We start from the raw sequence: 15,955 nt of genomic DNA, 5'->3' as shown, positions 1-15,955 counted from the left end.
ATAATTCATTCAGTTATGTGAGTTAAATAGGAATGAAGGTGTGAAAGGTTGAAGTGAGGTATGTTTTTGCCTGAATATGACCGCGTGGGAGGACAGGCACAGCAAAATAAGCCCACGCTTTAAGGGTTAAAGAGGCAAGGGTGTGTGCATTGGGGAGGAGTTACTTGAAGATAGCATAAGTGTTGTTAAGATGGGAAGGTGAACCAATGCTTAGCGAAAAGTAAGGAGTCTGAACCACTGGAATGGAAGAAAGATCATTTGTTGAAACGATTCACGGATATGACGAGAATACATACTGGAAACTTCATTCAAATGAAAGAATGTGAACCAAAGAGAAGAGTGTGAAATGAGTGGAAGAATATAAGTTATTTCAATTAACAGGGTTTAGGAACGCACAAAAAGGCAGAAGGCTTAAGCATAAACGAAGGGAATATGAAAAAGAATACAGGACCTCTAATATAGCCATAACCATATTGGAAGTTACTGAGGGCAAAGTGGCATCAGTTATGTTAAAAGGAAGCTATATACAAATAGACAAATATGAAATATAACTCTGTGTCCTATGAGACCTGTGGAATACTCATGTAGAAGTTAATGATGATGCTGATGATAATAATAATAATTATAATAATAATAAAAGTTACCTATTACTCCAAAAGCACCAGTTCTTTAGAAGAATTCGTTAGCACTTGATAAGTCACTTAAAAGTACAATAATTTATATACATCAATATTAATGAAGCCAGTAATAGAGACTAAGCAATGTAATCATCACACACACACACAAACACACACAAATAAAAAAAAGTAAAATAAAACAAAATAAGAGTGTAAACAAAACTTACCAGCCTCATCTGAGCTAATTCCATTTTCCGTTTGTTCTCTTCCATAATACGTTCCAACTCCTCCCGTTGCTTGCGTTCCTCCTCCTAGAAAGCAGAATGGAGAGTCAGAAAAGTTTTATATTTCAGCAAAGTAAGATTCAGAAAAAAAAGCTAGTCACCAGATATCCACACTTCTTTCCATAACTTAAATCAGACAAGGGATACTTATTCTCCTCTTTCTGGAATAGATGAATAAATAGGTCACAGGAGTATGACACAGCTTATTCATACTAATTCTACTCACTGACTTGATATTTCTGCTTCTATGGCTGTGATGAAAATCATATATCATGAAATACTGATGTAAAGGTTCTTGCATTATTATTCATCTAGAATATGTGAAAAAAATATGACTAAAGGCATTAAAGAAGCTTGAAATGGTTGCAAAGTGAAAGACATCCAGTAACTAGCTGACAGTCACTACCATAAACAATGCAATTAATTTTTAACATCAATGGTAACACTGGATACAAAGGCAAGGGTAATTATATGACAATTAGACTTGAAATGGTACTTCACTTAAAACTGAAAACTCTATTAGCAAGCATGTCGATTTTACTCTCATATTATGATATTTCTTTTGAAGTGATATCCAACATGCTTACTTCCAACACTAAAGACACATGACAGTATCTCCTTGCAAAGACATAAATTTTATTATTTTAACCTTATAAAATTAATATTAAACATTTTATACTTTGCAAGTAGATATCTGATACAACAAAATCCATTAAGTGGGCGAGATTCCAGTAAACACAAATTAATTTCTCTTTAGAATTCAAAACTCACCACATGAGTAAAATTAATAAACATGGAAACTTACCTACTTAATGAACTTAGGCTGCACCATTATAAAAATCACTATACCTGTTATATAGTTACCATAAGGATGATGCCAAATCCACTCCTAGAACTGCTCTGCCCTAAAATCCGCAGCTGACAATTCTTGGTTGCAAGTCGCCATTATAATGTCTAGTCTGTTTAGAGTGGTTGTCTGCTAAGTGTCTCGATTCCATTGCCAGGTTTGTTTCCAGAGACAAAACAAACTACTCTTTCTTTCTTTCTTTCTCTCTTTCTCTCTCTCTCTCTCTCTCTCTCTCTCTCTCTCTCTCTCTCTCTCTCTCTCTCTCTCTCTGTATCAGATCTACACATGCACATAAACATGCATGCGCACACACACACACACACACACACACACACACACACACACTTCACTACCATGATACAGTGGATTCTGTGTCACCCTTCATTTCACGCCTTGCTCAGGTTGAAATATTTTTTTGCTGACAAGGAGCGGTTAGTCCCCCATAAAGCAAAGGGGATTGGGGTTTGTGGTGTGTGAGGTCCCAGCTGCACCCACTAATTGGCTACTAAGCTCCAATTTTTTTCTGGGACTGGCTGGGAACTGTCAGTGCAGCATATGATCAACCCTTGGGTGAATGAATCACACACACACACACGCATGCATGCACCACACATTCATATACACACACACACAGATATGCAGACACACACAGACACACATACATACATCCACACACATACAAGGTTAGAAATAGACATGACTGGAACTAAGAAGTCATTTCTGAAAAGCTTAAGGCAGAACACACATGGGGGCAGGGAGGTAGAGACACCTGCATTCAGCCTGACATTCAACTTGGTAATTGTCTGAACCAAGAGGTCAAGCTGTATCACATAACCAAATAAAAAAGTTTGCACAATAGTTGTCTGGAATCATAAGCTTGCTCAAATTCATATTTCTTTTTCAAGCACAGAAATTCAGCTGAAAGAGTGTGAGTTAGTTTTCATGCAAAGAGGAAATTTATTGTTTGTACATATATATTCAAAATATTTTTAATAAGAAAATTTCATTACATTCCTCAAAGCTATTTCTGTTAATTCATTTGTACCCTGAAAGATGTTACTACTGTCAAATCATATTGAGTTCTGGACCAAATGGTTGCTATTATGACCAGAGATTTTCACTGGCATATATATATCCATCTCACAGACTATGTAACTGTGAAATATCTATCTTGATAATGGGTACCCATGGAGATGAAAAAAATATATATAATCTTTTCATTTAAAAATCCTGCATTTATCATCTGCAACAAATCCATAACTATGTATGGCTGCAAGATAAAACCAGAGATACTGAATAAGATGGTCTACAGTGCTCATATGGCGGCAGCAGCAGCAGCATTGCCATCACCACTACCGCTGCCAAAAAAACGACATCACTATCGTCACACCAGCGCCATCATCACCACCTCCTCTACCCTCCCATTCTTGACAAAGTATTTAATTGCAAACACAGCTAAATAAAATAACAGAATTTTCCCCCACGACACCAGGAGAAGAAAGCTTTACCTCTCGTTTCTTCTGATCCTCTTCCTGCTGACGACGCTTCTCTTGAAGTTCTTCAAGCATCTGCTGCTCCATTAGGCGCTTGGCCTCCTCTACTCTCCTTAACACCTCTGCCTCTATCTCTTCTCTCCTCCGCTCCAACTCCTCCTCCACCCTACGTGCCACTAGCTCTTCTAATCTTTTGGCTGCTACTTCTTCAACCATTTTCTGTTCAGCTTCTCTTTGTCTCCTAGGAATGAGAAAAAAATTGATTACTTATGAGTTTTGGCAATCATTTCTTAGATAAACTTAAAGATTAATATTTGCCATCTTTAAATCTTCATGAAATACATAGGTAGCACTTTTCCTTATTCATGACTAAGGACTGCAATTTACAAAACTCACCTTACTCTCTCCAGCTCAGCCAATCTGTCGACTTCATCAATCTTTTTTTCTCTAGTCCTAGGTTCTTCATCACTGGTTGAAGATGACGATGATGACCGTGATAATTTGCGACTGCAAAGGAAATTAGTTGTTAATTATAATGGTTTAGGTTTGTTTGATGCCCAATAAATCATTGATAGAAAGAAGGTTGAGGAGGAGGTTGCAGGGGTTAAGGAAATTGATGCAAAGTAAAATAAGTTGAAATTATATTTAAAGTTCATTTAAAGCTCCTTAAATTTTTGACAGCAAGAGAGTTGAGAAGGAGGTTGTGAGGGTTATGAAGATTAATGCAAAAAGTATAAGTTGAAAATAATGTTATAAGATCATTATACACTCCATAAATTTTTACAGCAGGAAGGTTGAGAAGGAGGTTGCAGGGGGTGAGGAGGTGGCTGCAGGGGTGATTAAGAGGCTAAAGAGGTTGAGGAGATTAATGCAAAAAGAAAAAATATGTTGAAAATAATGTTAAAAGTTTGTTGGACAATCCTTAAATTGTTAAAAGCAAGAGAGTTGACATTATAACTTGACAAGGAGGTTGCAGGGGGTGAGGAGGTGGTTGAAAGGGTTGAGAAGGTTGTAAGAGTTAAAGAGAATGTTGTAGAGTTCAATAATAAGAGCTAAAGTTCGTTTGATGCCCGTTACATTTTTTGACAGCAAGAGGGTCAAGGAGTAGGTGACAGGGGTGGCACTGTAAGAGTTAAAGAGGACATCGCAGAGTTAGATAGTAAGGTTTAAGGTTTGTTGGACACTCCATAAATATTTTACAGCAAGAAGGTTGAGGAAGAGGTTACAGGGGTTGAAAAGGGGGTTACAGGGTTAGATGATGAGGTTGAAGAGGTTACAGGGTTAGACGACGAGGTTGAAGAGGTTGAGGGTATTGATGCAAGAAGAAAAAATAGGTTGAAAATAATGGTTAAGGTTCGTTTGTCGCCTCTTAAATTTTTGACAGCAGGATGGATGAGCAGGAAGTGGCAGAGGTGGAGGAGGAGGCTGCAAGAGTTAAGGAGAACGTTGTCAAGTTGAAAATAATGGATAAGGTTCATTTGACGCCCCTTAAATTTTTGACAGCCACAAGGTTGAGGAGGAGGTGGCAGAGGTGGAGGAGGAGGAGGCTGTAAGTTAAGGAGAACGTTGTCAAGTTGAAAATAATGGATAAGGTTCATTTGACACCCCTTAAATTTTTGACAGACAGAGAGTTGAGGAGGAGGTGGCAGAGGTGGAGGAGGAGGAGGCTGTAAGTTAAGGAGAATGTTGTCAAGTTGAAAATAATGGATCAGGTTCATTTGACGCCCCTTAAATTTTTGACAGCCAGAGAGTCAAAGAGGAGGTGGCAAAAGTGGAGGAGGAGGAGGCTGTAAGAGTTAAGGAGAACGTTGTCAAGTTGAAAATAATGGATAAGGTTCATTTGACGCCCCTTAAATTTTTGACAGCCACAAGGTTGAGGAGGAGGTGGCAGAGGTGGAGGAGGAGGAGGCTGTAAGTTAAGGAGAACGTTGTCAAGTTGAAAATAATGGATAAGGTTCATTTGACGCCCCTTAAATTTTTGACAGCCAGTGAGTCAAGGAGGAGGTGGCAGAGGTGGAGGAGGAGGAGGCTGTAAGAGTTAAGGAGAACGTTGTCAAGTTGAAAATAATGGATAAGGTTCATTTGACGCCCCTTAAATTTTTGACAGCCAGAGAGTCAAGGAGGAGGTGGCAGAAGTGGAGGAGGAGGAAGCTGTAAGAGTTAAGGAGAACGTTGTCAAGTTGAAAATAATGGATAAGGTTCATTTGACGCCCCTTAAATTTTTGACAGCCAGAGAGTCAAGGAGGAGGTGGCAGAGGTGGAGGAGGACGCTGTAAGAGTTAAGGAGAACGTTGTCAAGTTGAAAATAATGGATAAGGTTCATTTGACGCCCCTTAAATTTTTGACAGCCAGAGAGTCAAGGAGGAGGTGGCAGAGGTGGAGGAGGAGGAGGCTGTAAGTTAAGGAGAACGTTGTCAAGTTGAAAATAATGGATAAGGTTCATTTGACGCCCCTTAAATTTTTGACAGCCAGAGAGTCAAGGAGGAGGTGGCAGAGGTGGAGGAGGAGGAAGCTGTAAGAGTTAAGGAGAACGTTGTCAAGTTGAAAATAATGGATAAGGTTCATTTGACGCCCCTTAAATTTTTGACAGCCAGTGAGTCAAGGAGGAGGTGGCAGAGGTGGAGGAGGATGAGGCTGTAAGAGTTAAGGAGAATGTTGTCAAGTTGAAAATAATGGATAAGGTTCATTTGACGCCCCTTAAATTTTTGACAGCCACAGAGTCAAGGAGGAGGTGGCAGGGGTGGAGGAGGACACTGTAACATTTAGGAGGACATTGTAGTTAGGTAATAATGGGTAAGGTTCGTCTGATGCCCCATAAACTTATGAAAGCAAGAGGGTTAAGGGAGAGGTGGCAGATGTGGAGGAGGACGCTGTAACATTTAGGAGGACGTTGTAGAGTTGGATAATAATGGATAAGGTTCATTTGATGCCCCTTAAATTATTGACAGCAAGAGTTAAGGAGGGGGTGGAGGAGGTGGTTGACGGGGCTTGATGAGGAGGCTGACGGGGGTTGATGAGGAGGTAATGAGCCATGAATAAGACATCGCAGAGTAAGATTATAATGTTAAAACAAGGAAAACGTGATAATCTGAGGCTCCAGCACCCACCTTGTCTTGGAGCGTTCTTTAGACCTCTCACGTTCTCGGTGTCTGCGTCTCTCTCGTTCCCTCGATCGTGACCTTCTTTTGTGGGACCTTTTGCTCTTGTGCCGCTTTGGCGTTCTGCTCCGTGACCTTGACCTCCCCATTTTCGACGCTGCACTCAATATTTCTCCCCGAAAGGCTCCGAAATTGAGGTTGAGGCGAGGCTACCGAGGGTCACAGTGTGTTTGTTTCGCCATTTGCAGCTTCTCCTTGGTCTTGGTCTGGGTCGCTGTTGGCAGATTATCGTACTCAGAGCATGGTATTTACCGGTTTCTGACGCCTAACTATTACCAAGAAACATCAGGTATTAACTATTTTAACGATAAGTATAAATGAATCTCGTTATTGTGGACCAGGAGACAGTTTTTGGATCGGATGCCGGTTAATATAAGAGGCTGAGTACGACAATCTGGCAACGTTGGTCTGGGTCTTGAGTCTCTACTGCTGCTTCTTTTTCTTTTTTTTAGCTGTTCCGCTTTGTATCGCTTCCTAGGTCCTCCTTGGTACTTCTTCACACTTAGATACTTCACTATGCACTCTTAGCTACTTCACTGCGTACACTTAAACCTTGCACTGAGCTCCTTCTCCTTTGTTGTTTTACTTGCAACAATAAACTATCAATCGTTCACTTTGCATCCACTTTTATTGACTTTTCTTCATCTTTCCTTCTTCCTCGGTTTCACTTTTATGTTCTTTGATGAGTGACAATTTTTCATCTATATCCCTGACCATAATAAATGTAAGGCATTCATATATATAGGCTCTCTTGCATGATATTAACATGAAAAACATACCTATATTCAGCTATTCCCATGTTATTATAATTATATGGCATTATGATGAACTAATAACCTAAAAGTAAGAATGGATACAATGAATTAACGAAAGTGTTGTGATTGGATACATGGACGAACCAAACCCTTGCCTCCATGTCAACGTTGCCAGATTCTCGTACTCAGCTTCTTATGTTTACCGACTTCCGACCCAAAAACTGTCTCCTGGTCCCCAACAACGAGATTAATTTATATTTATCGTTGAAATAGTTGATTCATGATGTTTCTTGGCTATAGTTATGCGTCAGAAACCGGTAAATACCATGCTCTGAGTACGATAATCTGACAACGGGGTGAGTCCATGTGATTCCATTATCATGTAAACAAACAAATGGAAAACAGAGACAGCCTAACTAGCCCCATAAAACACCCACGAAGAAGAAGAAGAAGAAGATAACTAAAGCATACAAAGGAAAACCCAAGAAGAAGAAGGAAGCTCAAGGTATGAAGAGCCAAGAAGCGATACAAAGCGTCTGAGGGCTACAGAAGGAGCCTCGCCCCTCCTAACCTAGCCAGCCCCTGCCAGGTAAATGTAAGGTGGCAGGTCATCGAGGTTCACTGCCAGATATTTTGTGGGCGCCTTGTTTCTATGCCGTGTGTAAGGACTGTCATGACACATTTTTACGAAAGGAGGGTTCGACAGGAGGTGGTCCACTCCTTCCCACAGGAGGTTAAGTTAGGTGTCGTTTGTTTTGATTTAAAAATGGGGGGTATTATTCTCGTGTTTGCCCATACTCACCCCTCTCAAACAAAATTGGCTAGGGGAAGTAAGTTACATTTTGTTTAATTAGTTTAAAATAATTGGGGGATCGAGGGGTGCGAAGCCCTTCCCTGTAGGCTAGGTTAGATTAGGTTACAATTGTTAACAGCTATGAAACTTTTGAACAATATTCTCATTACATTTTTTTTTTTTTTTTCCATTGCAATACATTCAGATGATAAACAGTATTCACCATACCAATCTTATGATTATGACAAAGTATTGCAAGACAGTCAACAGTAACCTACAATTGACCCGCCTTATCAGCCTTATCCAGGGCCCCTTCAAACGTACAAAAAATGTGTAAATCATACTAGCGTATGAATATGATATTTCTTGTATATTAATGTTTGTGATTTTATATTTCAGACTGAGGCGGAAACATGAGGAATGACTTGGTTGCAGTAAAAGAATATTAAGAGGGATGCAATGTTAAGACCACTGGGTCGAGTGATGCTCCAGGTAAAGAGGTCTGGGGCATTCAAATTGAGTGAAAAAATCAATGTGAAAATCTACCCAGGAAACCTCTGCCAATCACTTTCTGCCATCCAGCAACAAAGCTGTACCTTGAGGGAAGAAAATACACTGAGCCACAAGGTTTTGGAGTACATGAGAGTTAGTCCCGAGTATGCCACTTCTTTCTCATCCTTGCCTGACCAAATGAGCCTCACAAGTCCTTTGAACACTTCTGAAGTCCACCAAAGGCTTCATGTAATAGCAGATAGTAAAGAATCTAAGCCATGTGATATTCTGATGTTGTTCACTCAGTATGTCTCTCAAAAGACATATATGGAACAAGATATAGCTACTAAGAAAGAGCTGATGTTCACAGTGAAGGAGAGAATACTTCAAACCATTCCACAAATGACTCTGACTGATCTTAAACAATTTGCCATGATTATAAAGAACATGAACTTTAAAAAGAGCAGATATTTAACTGATATTGCAACATGTATTGACAATGAGTGTGGGAGAAGGGCATCAGTGGCTGACTTAGAACATTGCCTGAAACTCTTTGACATACTTTTGTTGTTACATGGCAACCATTTTCACAGAAATAGACAGTTTGATGTTTTCATGTCACTGTTTGAAATGCATACAGCTAAGGCAAAACCTCATTATTTAGTTCAAATTCTTCACTACACTGGTATTGCAAAGAAAACCAGATTGAACCAAGAATATGTTCAGTTGCTTGTAACTAAGTTGCAGGAAGTTTTTGAACACTTATCTTTTATTGATGCTGGAATAGCACTTGGGGGTATATTTAGGTGTAATGTTAAGTTCAAAAAATCATCTTTACTTGTAAAACAAACGGCAAAGTCATTACAAAGGAAAGGTGAGAAGTTAGGAGTCCCAAGTGACCTTGAGTGGAATGCTTTTGTTGGAATGATAAAAGTAATAAGAGCTGCAAAGTACCAAGATGAAACATTGTTAAAGTCACTGAGTAATTTTGTAATGAAATCTGCTCCAAATGTCTTTCAGCCTGAATTGATTGCTCATACATTAGCTCTTTATGCTAACAGCCAGATTTATGATCCAGAGGTCTTCACTAAATTTGAGTATTTAACGCTCCAGCACTTAAGTGGGCATGCACATATTATTCGTTCAAAAGATATCAGTAGAATCTTATGGAGTTTCAGTCATGTGGGACACAAAGTCAATGACAATTTCTTTGAAATGGTGGAAAAAGTTCTTGTGAGACTTTTAAATGTAGGTCAATTTAATTTTTATCCAGAGCATCTCTCAGGCTCACTCTTTTCTTTGGCCATGTTTGGCCACTATCCAAGAGAACTTATAAAGGTAGCTTTTAAGCCAGAAAACATTGCAAAACTTCAAGGTAAGAAACTGTTATATATAAACGAGTCTTTGAGATATTTTTACTGAATCAGGTGTAGAGTAAATGAGAAGCAAAAACCTTCATCAAATTTGTGTACTAATGGTGATGACTGCCCAATAATAAGGCACATGAGTATTCTTCTAAGTGTGTTTTATTTGTCATTTCTACAGGCTACCAAAGAAGCAAACAACTATCTAGACTCTGGGGACTTTATGAGGCAATGAAGATTGAGGCTCCTGATATTTGTGTAGCCCTCCCTGAAATGAATCGAAGCGTGTTACCCAAGAGAACATTGGCAGATGAAATTAAGTACCACCCAGCTCTTGCTAATTTGATGAAAGGAGTCAATTTTATAAACAAGTCAGTTGGTTTATGTGTTCTAGAACTCAAATTTCCAGTACCTTTCATAAATTTTGCTAGTTTGATTTTTAATGCAAGAGGACCGAAGATGCAAGAGATTTCTAAAAACTTTGTATCAAAGGAACTAAGAAGTATAGGAGAGGTTGTAGGTGCAAACAGGATTGCTTTTGAAATTATTGATTCACATTCACTAGTTTTGGGAAGTGAGGATTTTATTGGGATACTAAAAATGAAAATAAGATTAATGAAGCAGTGTGGATGGGCAGTATATACAATTTTTGAGGATGATGTAAATATGTTTAACTGTGATGAAAAGACAATGGCAGCATTTATTCTTGAAACCCTCTCCAAAATAAAAATGTAAAGTTGTGTTTTGTATATATGTACAATTCATTACTACAAGATTTCATGAGATCTTCAGATACCATTTAGTAATTTCTTTCTAGTTTATAAATCCCAAACCAATGAATGTGGCAGGGGGTAAATTTATATTTGAACAATTTTTTTTTTTTTTTTTCATTCATACATTGTACAGTAAGTTATTTATAATTAAAGGTGGAATCATGAACACAAACTACTTAATTAACACATGTATTACATATGACATACATCTTTCAATAGGAATGCTACAAGGACAATAATAAGAAAATAAAGTCACTCTACACAATATACAGTTGTGGTAAACCTACGAGTGGGGAATTATACCATGCATGCAATTGAATACAAATTCTGCAGAAGAGAATACCAATCATCCTCAAACTGTTTACTCCTGAACCCAAAGCCTTCCTCTCACTCATTCAGATACTTTACCATTTTGAGAACTGCTAATTACACCCAAAACAGTTTTTAGGTATACTCAAGATGGGTAATAAATTGGCAAGGCTAAAGATTTCTTTTTTTTTCTAAAATGAGTAATAAATTCATATGCCTTTTCTTGCAAATGCAGGATCTAGTCTAAAATAGCCAATAAAAAATAAAAAAATAAATAAATAAAATACCTAAGCTTGTAAAATGGGTCACATTGCACATGTGCCCATCCTTTGTTCAGATCCAGACAGTGGCTGGATACAACATTGTAATTGTCACTAAATGATTTCTTATGACCCACCTAAGTCTGCAGATTTAATTTTTCCATCCATGGGTAGTGCAGCCATAACACTACACACCGTCTTATAGCTGTAGCTTGAAATCTGCAAGCCAGATGCACATGTCTCGAAACATTAAGTCCTCTGCAGTCACTTCTGCTGGAAAATGAGGGTTCTACTTTTTGATCCACCCTTATTATCTTTGCCTTACTTGGGAACCCAACTAGGGAACTCAGTTGTTATCCTAACACTAAAGATATACCATTAAGCTGTCAATTTTCATTGTACACTGATCCTGTATCCAACTAATGCATGGTGGGTAATCAATAAGTTATGTTAAAGGAGGCAAGAAAAAGAAGATGCATTTTAAATAAGAATAGGAAAGACCTACCAGTGAAGCAAGCCTCTGTACATTTGCACACCTGCAAAAAATTTTGTGACAACAATAAAAGGGAACAATTAAAATAGCTCACATAACCATTTTGATGTGTTTTGTAGTAGTGAGCTCAGCATACTAACAACTGCACCATTCAATTGCTAATCATTATTCCTGATCCTAATTCCTGCAAACACAGGATAAGGAATCAATGGATGTTTCCAAAGGAGACAAAGAAAAGAAAATGCATGAAGTTGAAAGAGGAAAGACCCAGTGATATGAGCCATATTTACACATCTTCTAATATAATTAATAATAATATTAGTGGTGATTAGAAAATGGCCATATAACTATTTGGCAAATGTTCTGCATAGGCAATTAAATTTAAGTGGTCAAAAAGGTAAATGAGACTTCAAATTTTTCAGGTAAGTCCAAAGTTTTCTACTACTATTACTAATTGCTACATTATCACTGGCTTTCCTGCAAAGCATGGCCTGGAGTCAAAGTCCATGTGACCTTCCCCTATGGCAACATAGTGGGATATGGGGATCAGTATTTTCAATCCCTATATCTGAGGGATGTAGTAGTAATAAGAAGAATCACCATCATTGTTATTATCTGTAGGTAGGGTGGGGAGTCAGAATGGGCCAAAATAGGAACAAGGTAAAGGAGAATTCCCTGTAGAATAAAAAATAATCACTCAATGAAAAGGAACCATAGCTGACCCGATTTCTACAATAACCGTTGAGTACATATTTGTCGCTTACTTCTAGTGATGTCACAGCCCATCACGGTCTGAGGCAAACAGTGGTTCTCAGACTTAAAAAAAGGGTGAACGTCCTTACATGCCTTACATGCCACGTCAAAACCAATTTACCAGTTTCAGTTCTCGTTTCCCTCATGTTCACGCCTTGCGTCTGAACTCATTTTTTGTGCTTTAATAACTACCTGTGTGCCTGGCGGTATGGGAGGAGGGCCAGGGGTTGATGAAGGTGGAGAAAAGCACCTGGGACCTTCATATGTGGCTGGAAGGGCTAAAAACAAGTGCAACTATGATGTGACATCTGCTGTGAAGCCTAGTAGCTTCAGATACCCATTTCTAGCCTGCCATGTTAGGATACTTAGTCTTATGTATTTTGTTATTGTATACTGTTTGTTAGTTGCTAGTATTTCAGGTGTTTTTAGTATTTATTTATTTTATTTATTTTGGTCAAATGGTAATTTGGCAAGTTTTAGGACAAGTACTGAACTAATTAACTTTTCCCCCACAAGAAATGCCTATAGTTACCCTCTAAGACAGGTACCACTGATCCAGCCAGACCAGAAGTAGGTGTACCCCCTCACCACAGCCAGGCCTCTGTTTCAGTCCCACTATATCTACCTACAGCCTTCCAAGCTCATTCCTTCAAGAAGCTTAGGATGCTCTAGGACCCTACATGCAGAGCCTCCAAAGTTAACTCTAGGTCTGGTTGTATGGATAGGTGCCACACTGAACCACCCTGGCCACCCCAAAAAGCTACAAGGAAAAAAGAAATATAGATAAATAACTGGTGTTTAGCCTTATTCCACACCCTCATCCAGTTACACATTGTCCACAGTAATGCCTTTCTTTGGTCATCATCACCACTCCCAAATTCTCTTTTCTTTCTCTTCTCCAAAACCTATATATAAATATTATCCCTATAGGTTACACTGTACCTCTTACTCAAATATATTCTTGACTTTCTATACCGATTCATCACAAAGCCCCAACATTTTGCAAGCTATAAATATATATTTATGCCTATAATCATAGTTGTTGATTCTCCAATGAATTTTATTATAAATTAGCAAAGAGTAGGAATCTCTTTACAAGTACTGGGACAGATGTATAAGTACAGTGATGTATTCTCAGCAACAAAGGTGAACAGATTGTTTACTGAAATATTATAGAAGATAATCTCAATATAAATTTGCTTTATCAAACAAATTAGTACCTCCTCCCATAAAATGTCCTCCAGTTCATAAAAAAAAGTACTATGTAGATAAAAAAAAAAAAAAAAAAAAAAAAAAAGCTTCCTCAAAATAAGAGAATCTAAAAAAAATGCATGAAAATAAATATTTTCTTCAGAACATTAAGAACTAGACTGCAGGTAAACTATTAAACAAAGTTTAAATGAAATAATTTCTGCTTGGCAAATAGAATTGCTTAATTATACCAAAAACTGAGAAAATATTCCATTATTATATTTAACACTGACATGTAACTAGGTGCCAGCCAATCAAATATTCATGTTGGTTACAGATAATCCTTTGTACAAGAGCAGCCACTCAAGTTAGTGCTTCAATCAAGCAGGATAACATCATTTGAGGCAGTTTTCTGAAAAAAAGGAAAAACAAGAAATAAGTGAAAACTTAAAATAATACAGATAACTGCTTAAAGATGCTTACTGAAAAATAAAAGATATGATCACTGGGGGGAAATGTAGATAAAATGTAAACATAGCACTCTAAGACTAATGGGATAATAAGGTAACTAGGTTTTTAATTTATAAGTATTCCTATAAAATCAGGGGTGTGGAGTCAGAGTTAAAAATTTCCAACTCCGACTCCGGGAAATTTTAAAGTTGTGACTCCGACTCCGGCCCCAGCACCCATGCCCCTCCCCCCTCTATTGCAAATCTTTTTTTTTTCTTCCTTTTTTTGATGCCTGTAGTGCCGGTAGACTCTCTTGAGGTCCTTTTTCTTACATGTATTTAAATCCAAATTATGTGTACTCTATATAGACAACATCTAGATAATGTAAAAGAAAAAAAACTCCACAACTACATTACACAATAAATGATTATACGTCGGAGTCAGGTTTTTTTTACCGACTCCGACTCCGGCCAAAAGTAGCCGACTCCACAACCCTGTATAAAATGTTCACATCCACAAATTTTCAAATATGAAGAAATTGTTAAAATTTTAATTCAACTGTAGTTGGATGAAAAGAGCTCATGAGCAGCTAGTGCAAAGATTTAGCACCACCAGCCTGCAGATTCAGACAAGATAGCCTCTGCATGCAAGTCCCTGAGATGATCTGATTTTGAGATTTTTTTTTTTTTCTATAAAGAACTCATTCATGGATAATATGCTTCCTTCCCATTTATGTGAGGGCTTTGCTGGTGATATTGGTAATCCTGCTTGATACTTACGTTTGTACATACAGTAAAGAAATTCAATGTGTCTTCCTCTCAGTGAAAATTCATAAATTATGATTCACATTACAATATATGACATATATAATATATAACATGCATCACGTGAAACTTAGTGTTCGTACCTTGGTTTGTAGCAATTTATTTTACAAGCTAGGCCATTTTCATGAAAAGAACTCTTGATCTTGATTTTAAAGGAAGTAGTGTTAAATATACAAATAGAAAAAGTACAATACAATTACTACTGTGGAGTCAGGATTGTTGGATGTATTTATGTGGCTCTGTGTCAGTGCAGAACAGCAGTCTTTTGCTTAGTTGTGCATAATGCCTTATGGAAAGCATTACCATCCTTGGTACCATGGGTGCGAAATTATGAGATTTTCCTGAAGTGAACATACTAAATATGCAATACACACTACTATAAAGGTGCCATTCAGACTACACATAGAAGCTCCAGAAAATTAGTTAATACACCATCTGCCCTCCTCATGCATGAATCTACCTAATCTCTACTTGAAACTGTTTTCTTTGTACCAACTACATAAACCTGCTTTAGTTGTTCCTGATCCACTGCCCTATTAATGAATCAGTTTTTACCCGTCTCCTGGAATCTTGAAGTGATCAAACTCGTACTCATAATTACAGGTAATACTTAAATTTTTTAAGTATTCCATATGATGGCATATAAAATAGGTCTCAAAATTGACCTGAGTCTTATATGTTGAAGGTGAGATTAAGGGAATCTGTCTTTTATAGTGGTTCTCATTTTCTTCCCTTCTACCCAATTTGATAAACTCCCAAGTAATACTCAAAATTTTCTCAATTTCCATAGAATCTTTCTTGTATGTGACACCCTATTAAAAGCTTTCTTTCAATGAATCAGTGGTTGTTTATCTTGCATAAGCCTCACTGTTCCTCTTCCCCTATTATTTTCACATAGTTTACACACTACACTAGTTAGGTATACTTAGTTAATAATTCAATAGTCAAGGTAAAGTTGGAGGCAGCTACACATGGCCTTGGTGCTTATCTTCATTTCATTAGCTCTTGAGGTTGTGGTGAGTAAGAACCCATTACCCTGGGACACAGGACAAATCTGACAACTAGTTTACCACATCTTACCTTCCCCAGGTACCCATTT

At 37.9% G+C, this 15,955-nt stretch overlaps 3 protein-coding genes across 6 annotated transcripts in view; 1 reads left to right on the top strand and 2 right to left on the bottom strand.

Moving 5' to 3' along the window:
- The window catches only part of LOC126999847 (arginine and glutamate-rich protein 1-like), an 8,913-nt gene extending 2,308 nt beyond the window's left edge, over nt 1–6,605 (bottom strand). For both annotated transcript variants that reach the window (XM_050862899.1, XM_050862900.1), the window contains exons 1-4: nt 6,349–6,605; nt 3,638–3,748; nt 3,257–3,482; nt 845–928 (exon numbers count right to left, since the gene is read on the bottom strand). In XM_050862899.1, the coding sequence (XP_050718856.1) occupies nt 845–928; nt 3,257–3,482; nt 3,638–3,748; nt 6,349–6,488 (561 nt within the window). In that variant the 5' untranslated portion in view covers nt 6,489–6,605. The remainder of the gene's footprint in view (nt 1–844; nt 929–3,256; nt 3,483–3,637; nt 3,749–6,348) is intronic.
- A 721-nt stretch (nt 6,606–7,326) lies between these two features.
- Nucleotides 7,327–10,543, top strand: LOC126999846 (uncharacterized). The gene is made up of 3 exons (XM_050862897.1): nt 7,327–7,743; nt 8,347–9,814; nt 9,985–10,543. Exons 2-3 carry the CDS (start codon nt 8,407–8,409, stop codon nt 10,536–10,538), a joined length of 1,962 nt encoding a protein of 653 aa, XP_050718854.1. The 5' UTR covers nt 7,327–7,743; nt 8,347–8,406; the 3' UTR covers nt 10,539–10,543.
- Nucleotides 10,544–10,751: 208 nt separating this feature from the next.
- Nucleotides 10,752–15,955, bottom strand: part of LOC126999845 (transcriptional regulator ATRX homolog) — a 36,191-nt gene continuing 30,987 nt past the window's right edge. For all 3 annotated transcript variants that reach the window (XM_050862894.1, XM_050862896.1, XM_050862895.1), the window contains one exon: nt 10,752–13,994. In XM_050862894.1, coding sequence (XP_050718851.1) covers nt 13,959–13,994 — 36 coding nt within the window. In that variant the 3' untranslated portion in view covers nt 10,752–13,958. The remainder of the gene's footprint in view (nt 13,995–15,955) is intronic.

Source organism: Eriocheir sinensis, chromosome 17, assembly GCF_024679095.1.
Source record: "Eriocheir sinensis breed Jianghai 21 chromosome 17, ASM2467909v1, whole genome shotgun sequence".
In the NCBI taxonomy this organism is placed as follows: Eukaryota; Metazoa; Arthropoda; class Malacostraca; order Decapoda; family Varunidae; genus Eriocheir; species Eriocheir sinensis.
This window is presented reverse-complemented; position numbering and strand designations above follow the sequence as displayed.

Bases quoted from the DNA above. Each gene is read 5' to 3' on its own strand.
- LOC126999846 (XM_050862897.1), top strand. From the start codon at position 8,407: ATGTTAAGACCACTGGGTCGAGTGATGCTCCAGGTAAAGAGGTCTGGG. The intron at 9,815-9,984 runs GTAAGAAACTGT...TCATTTCTACAG, and splicing joins AAACATTGCAAAACTTCAAG to GCTACCAAAGAAGCAAACAA.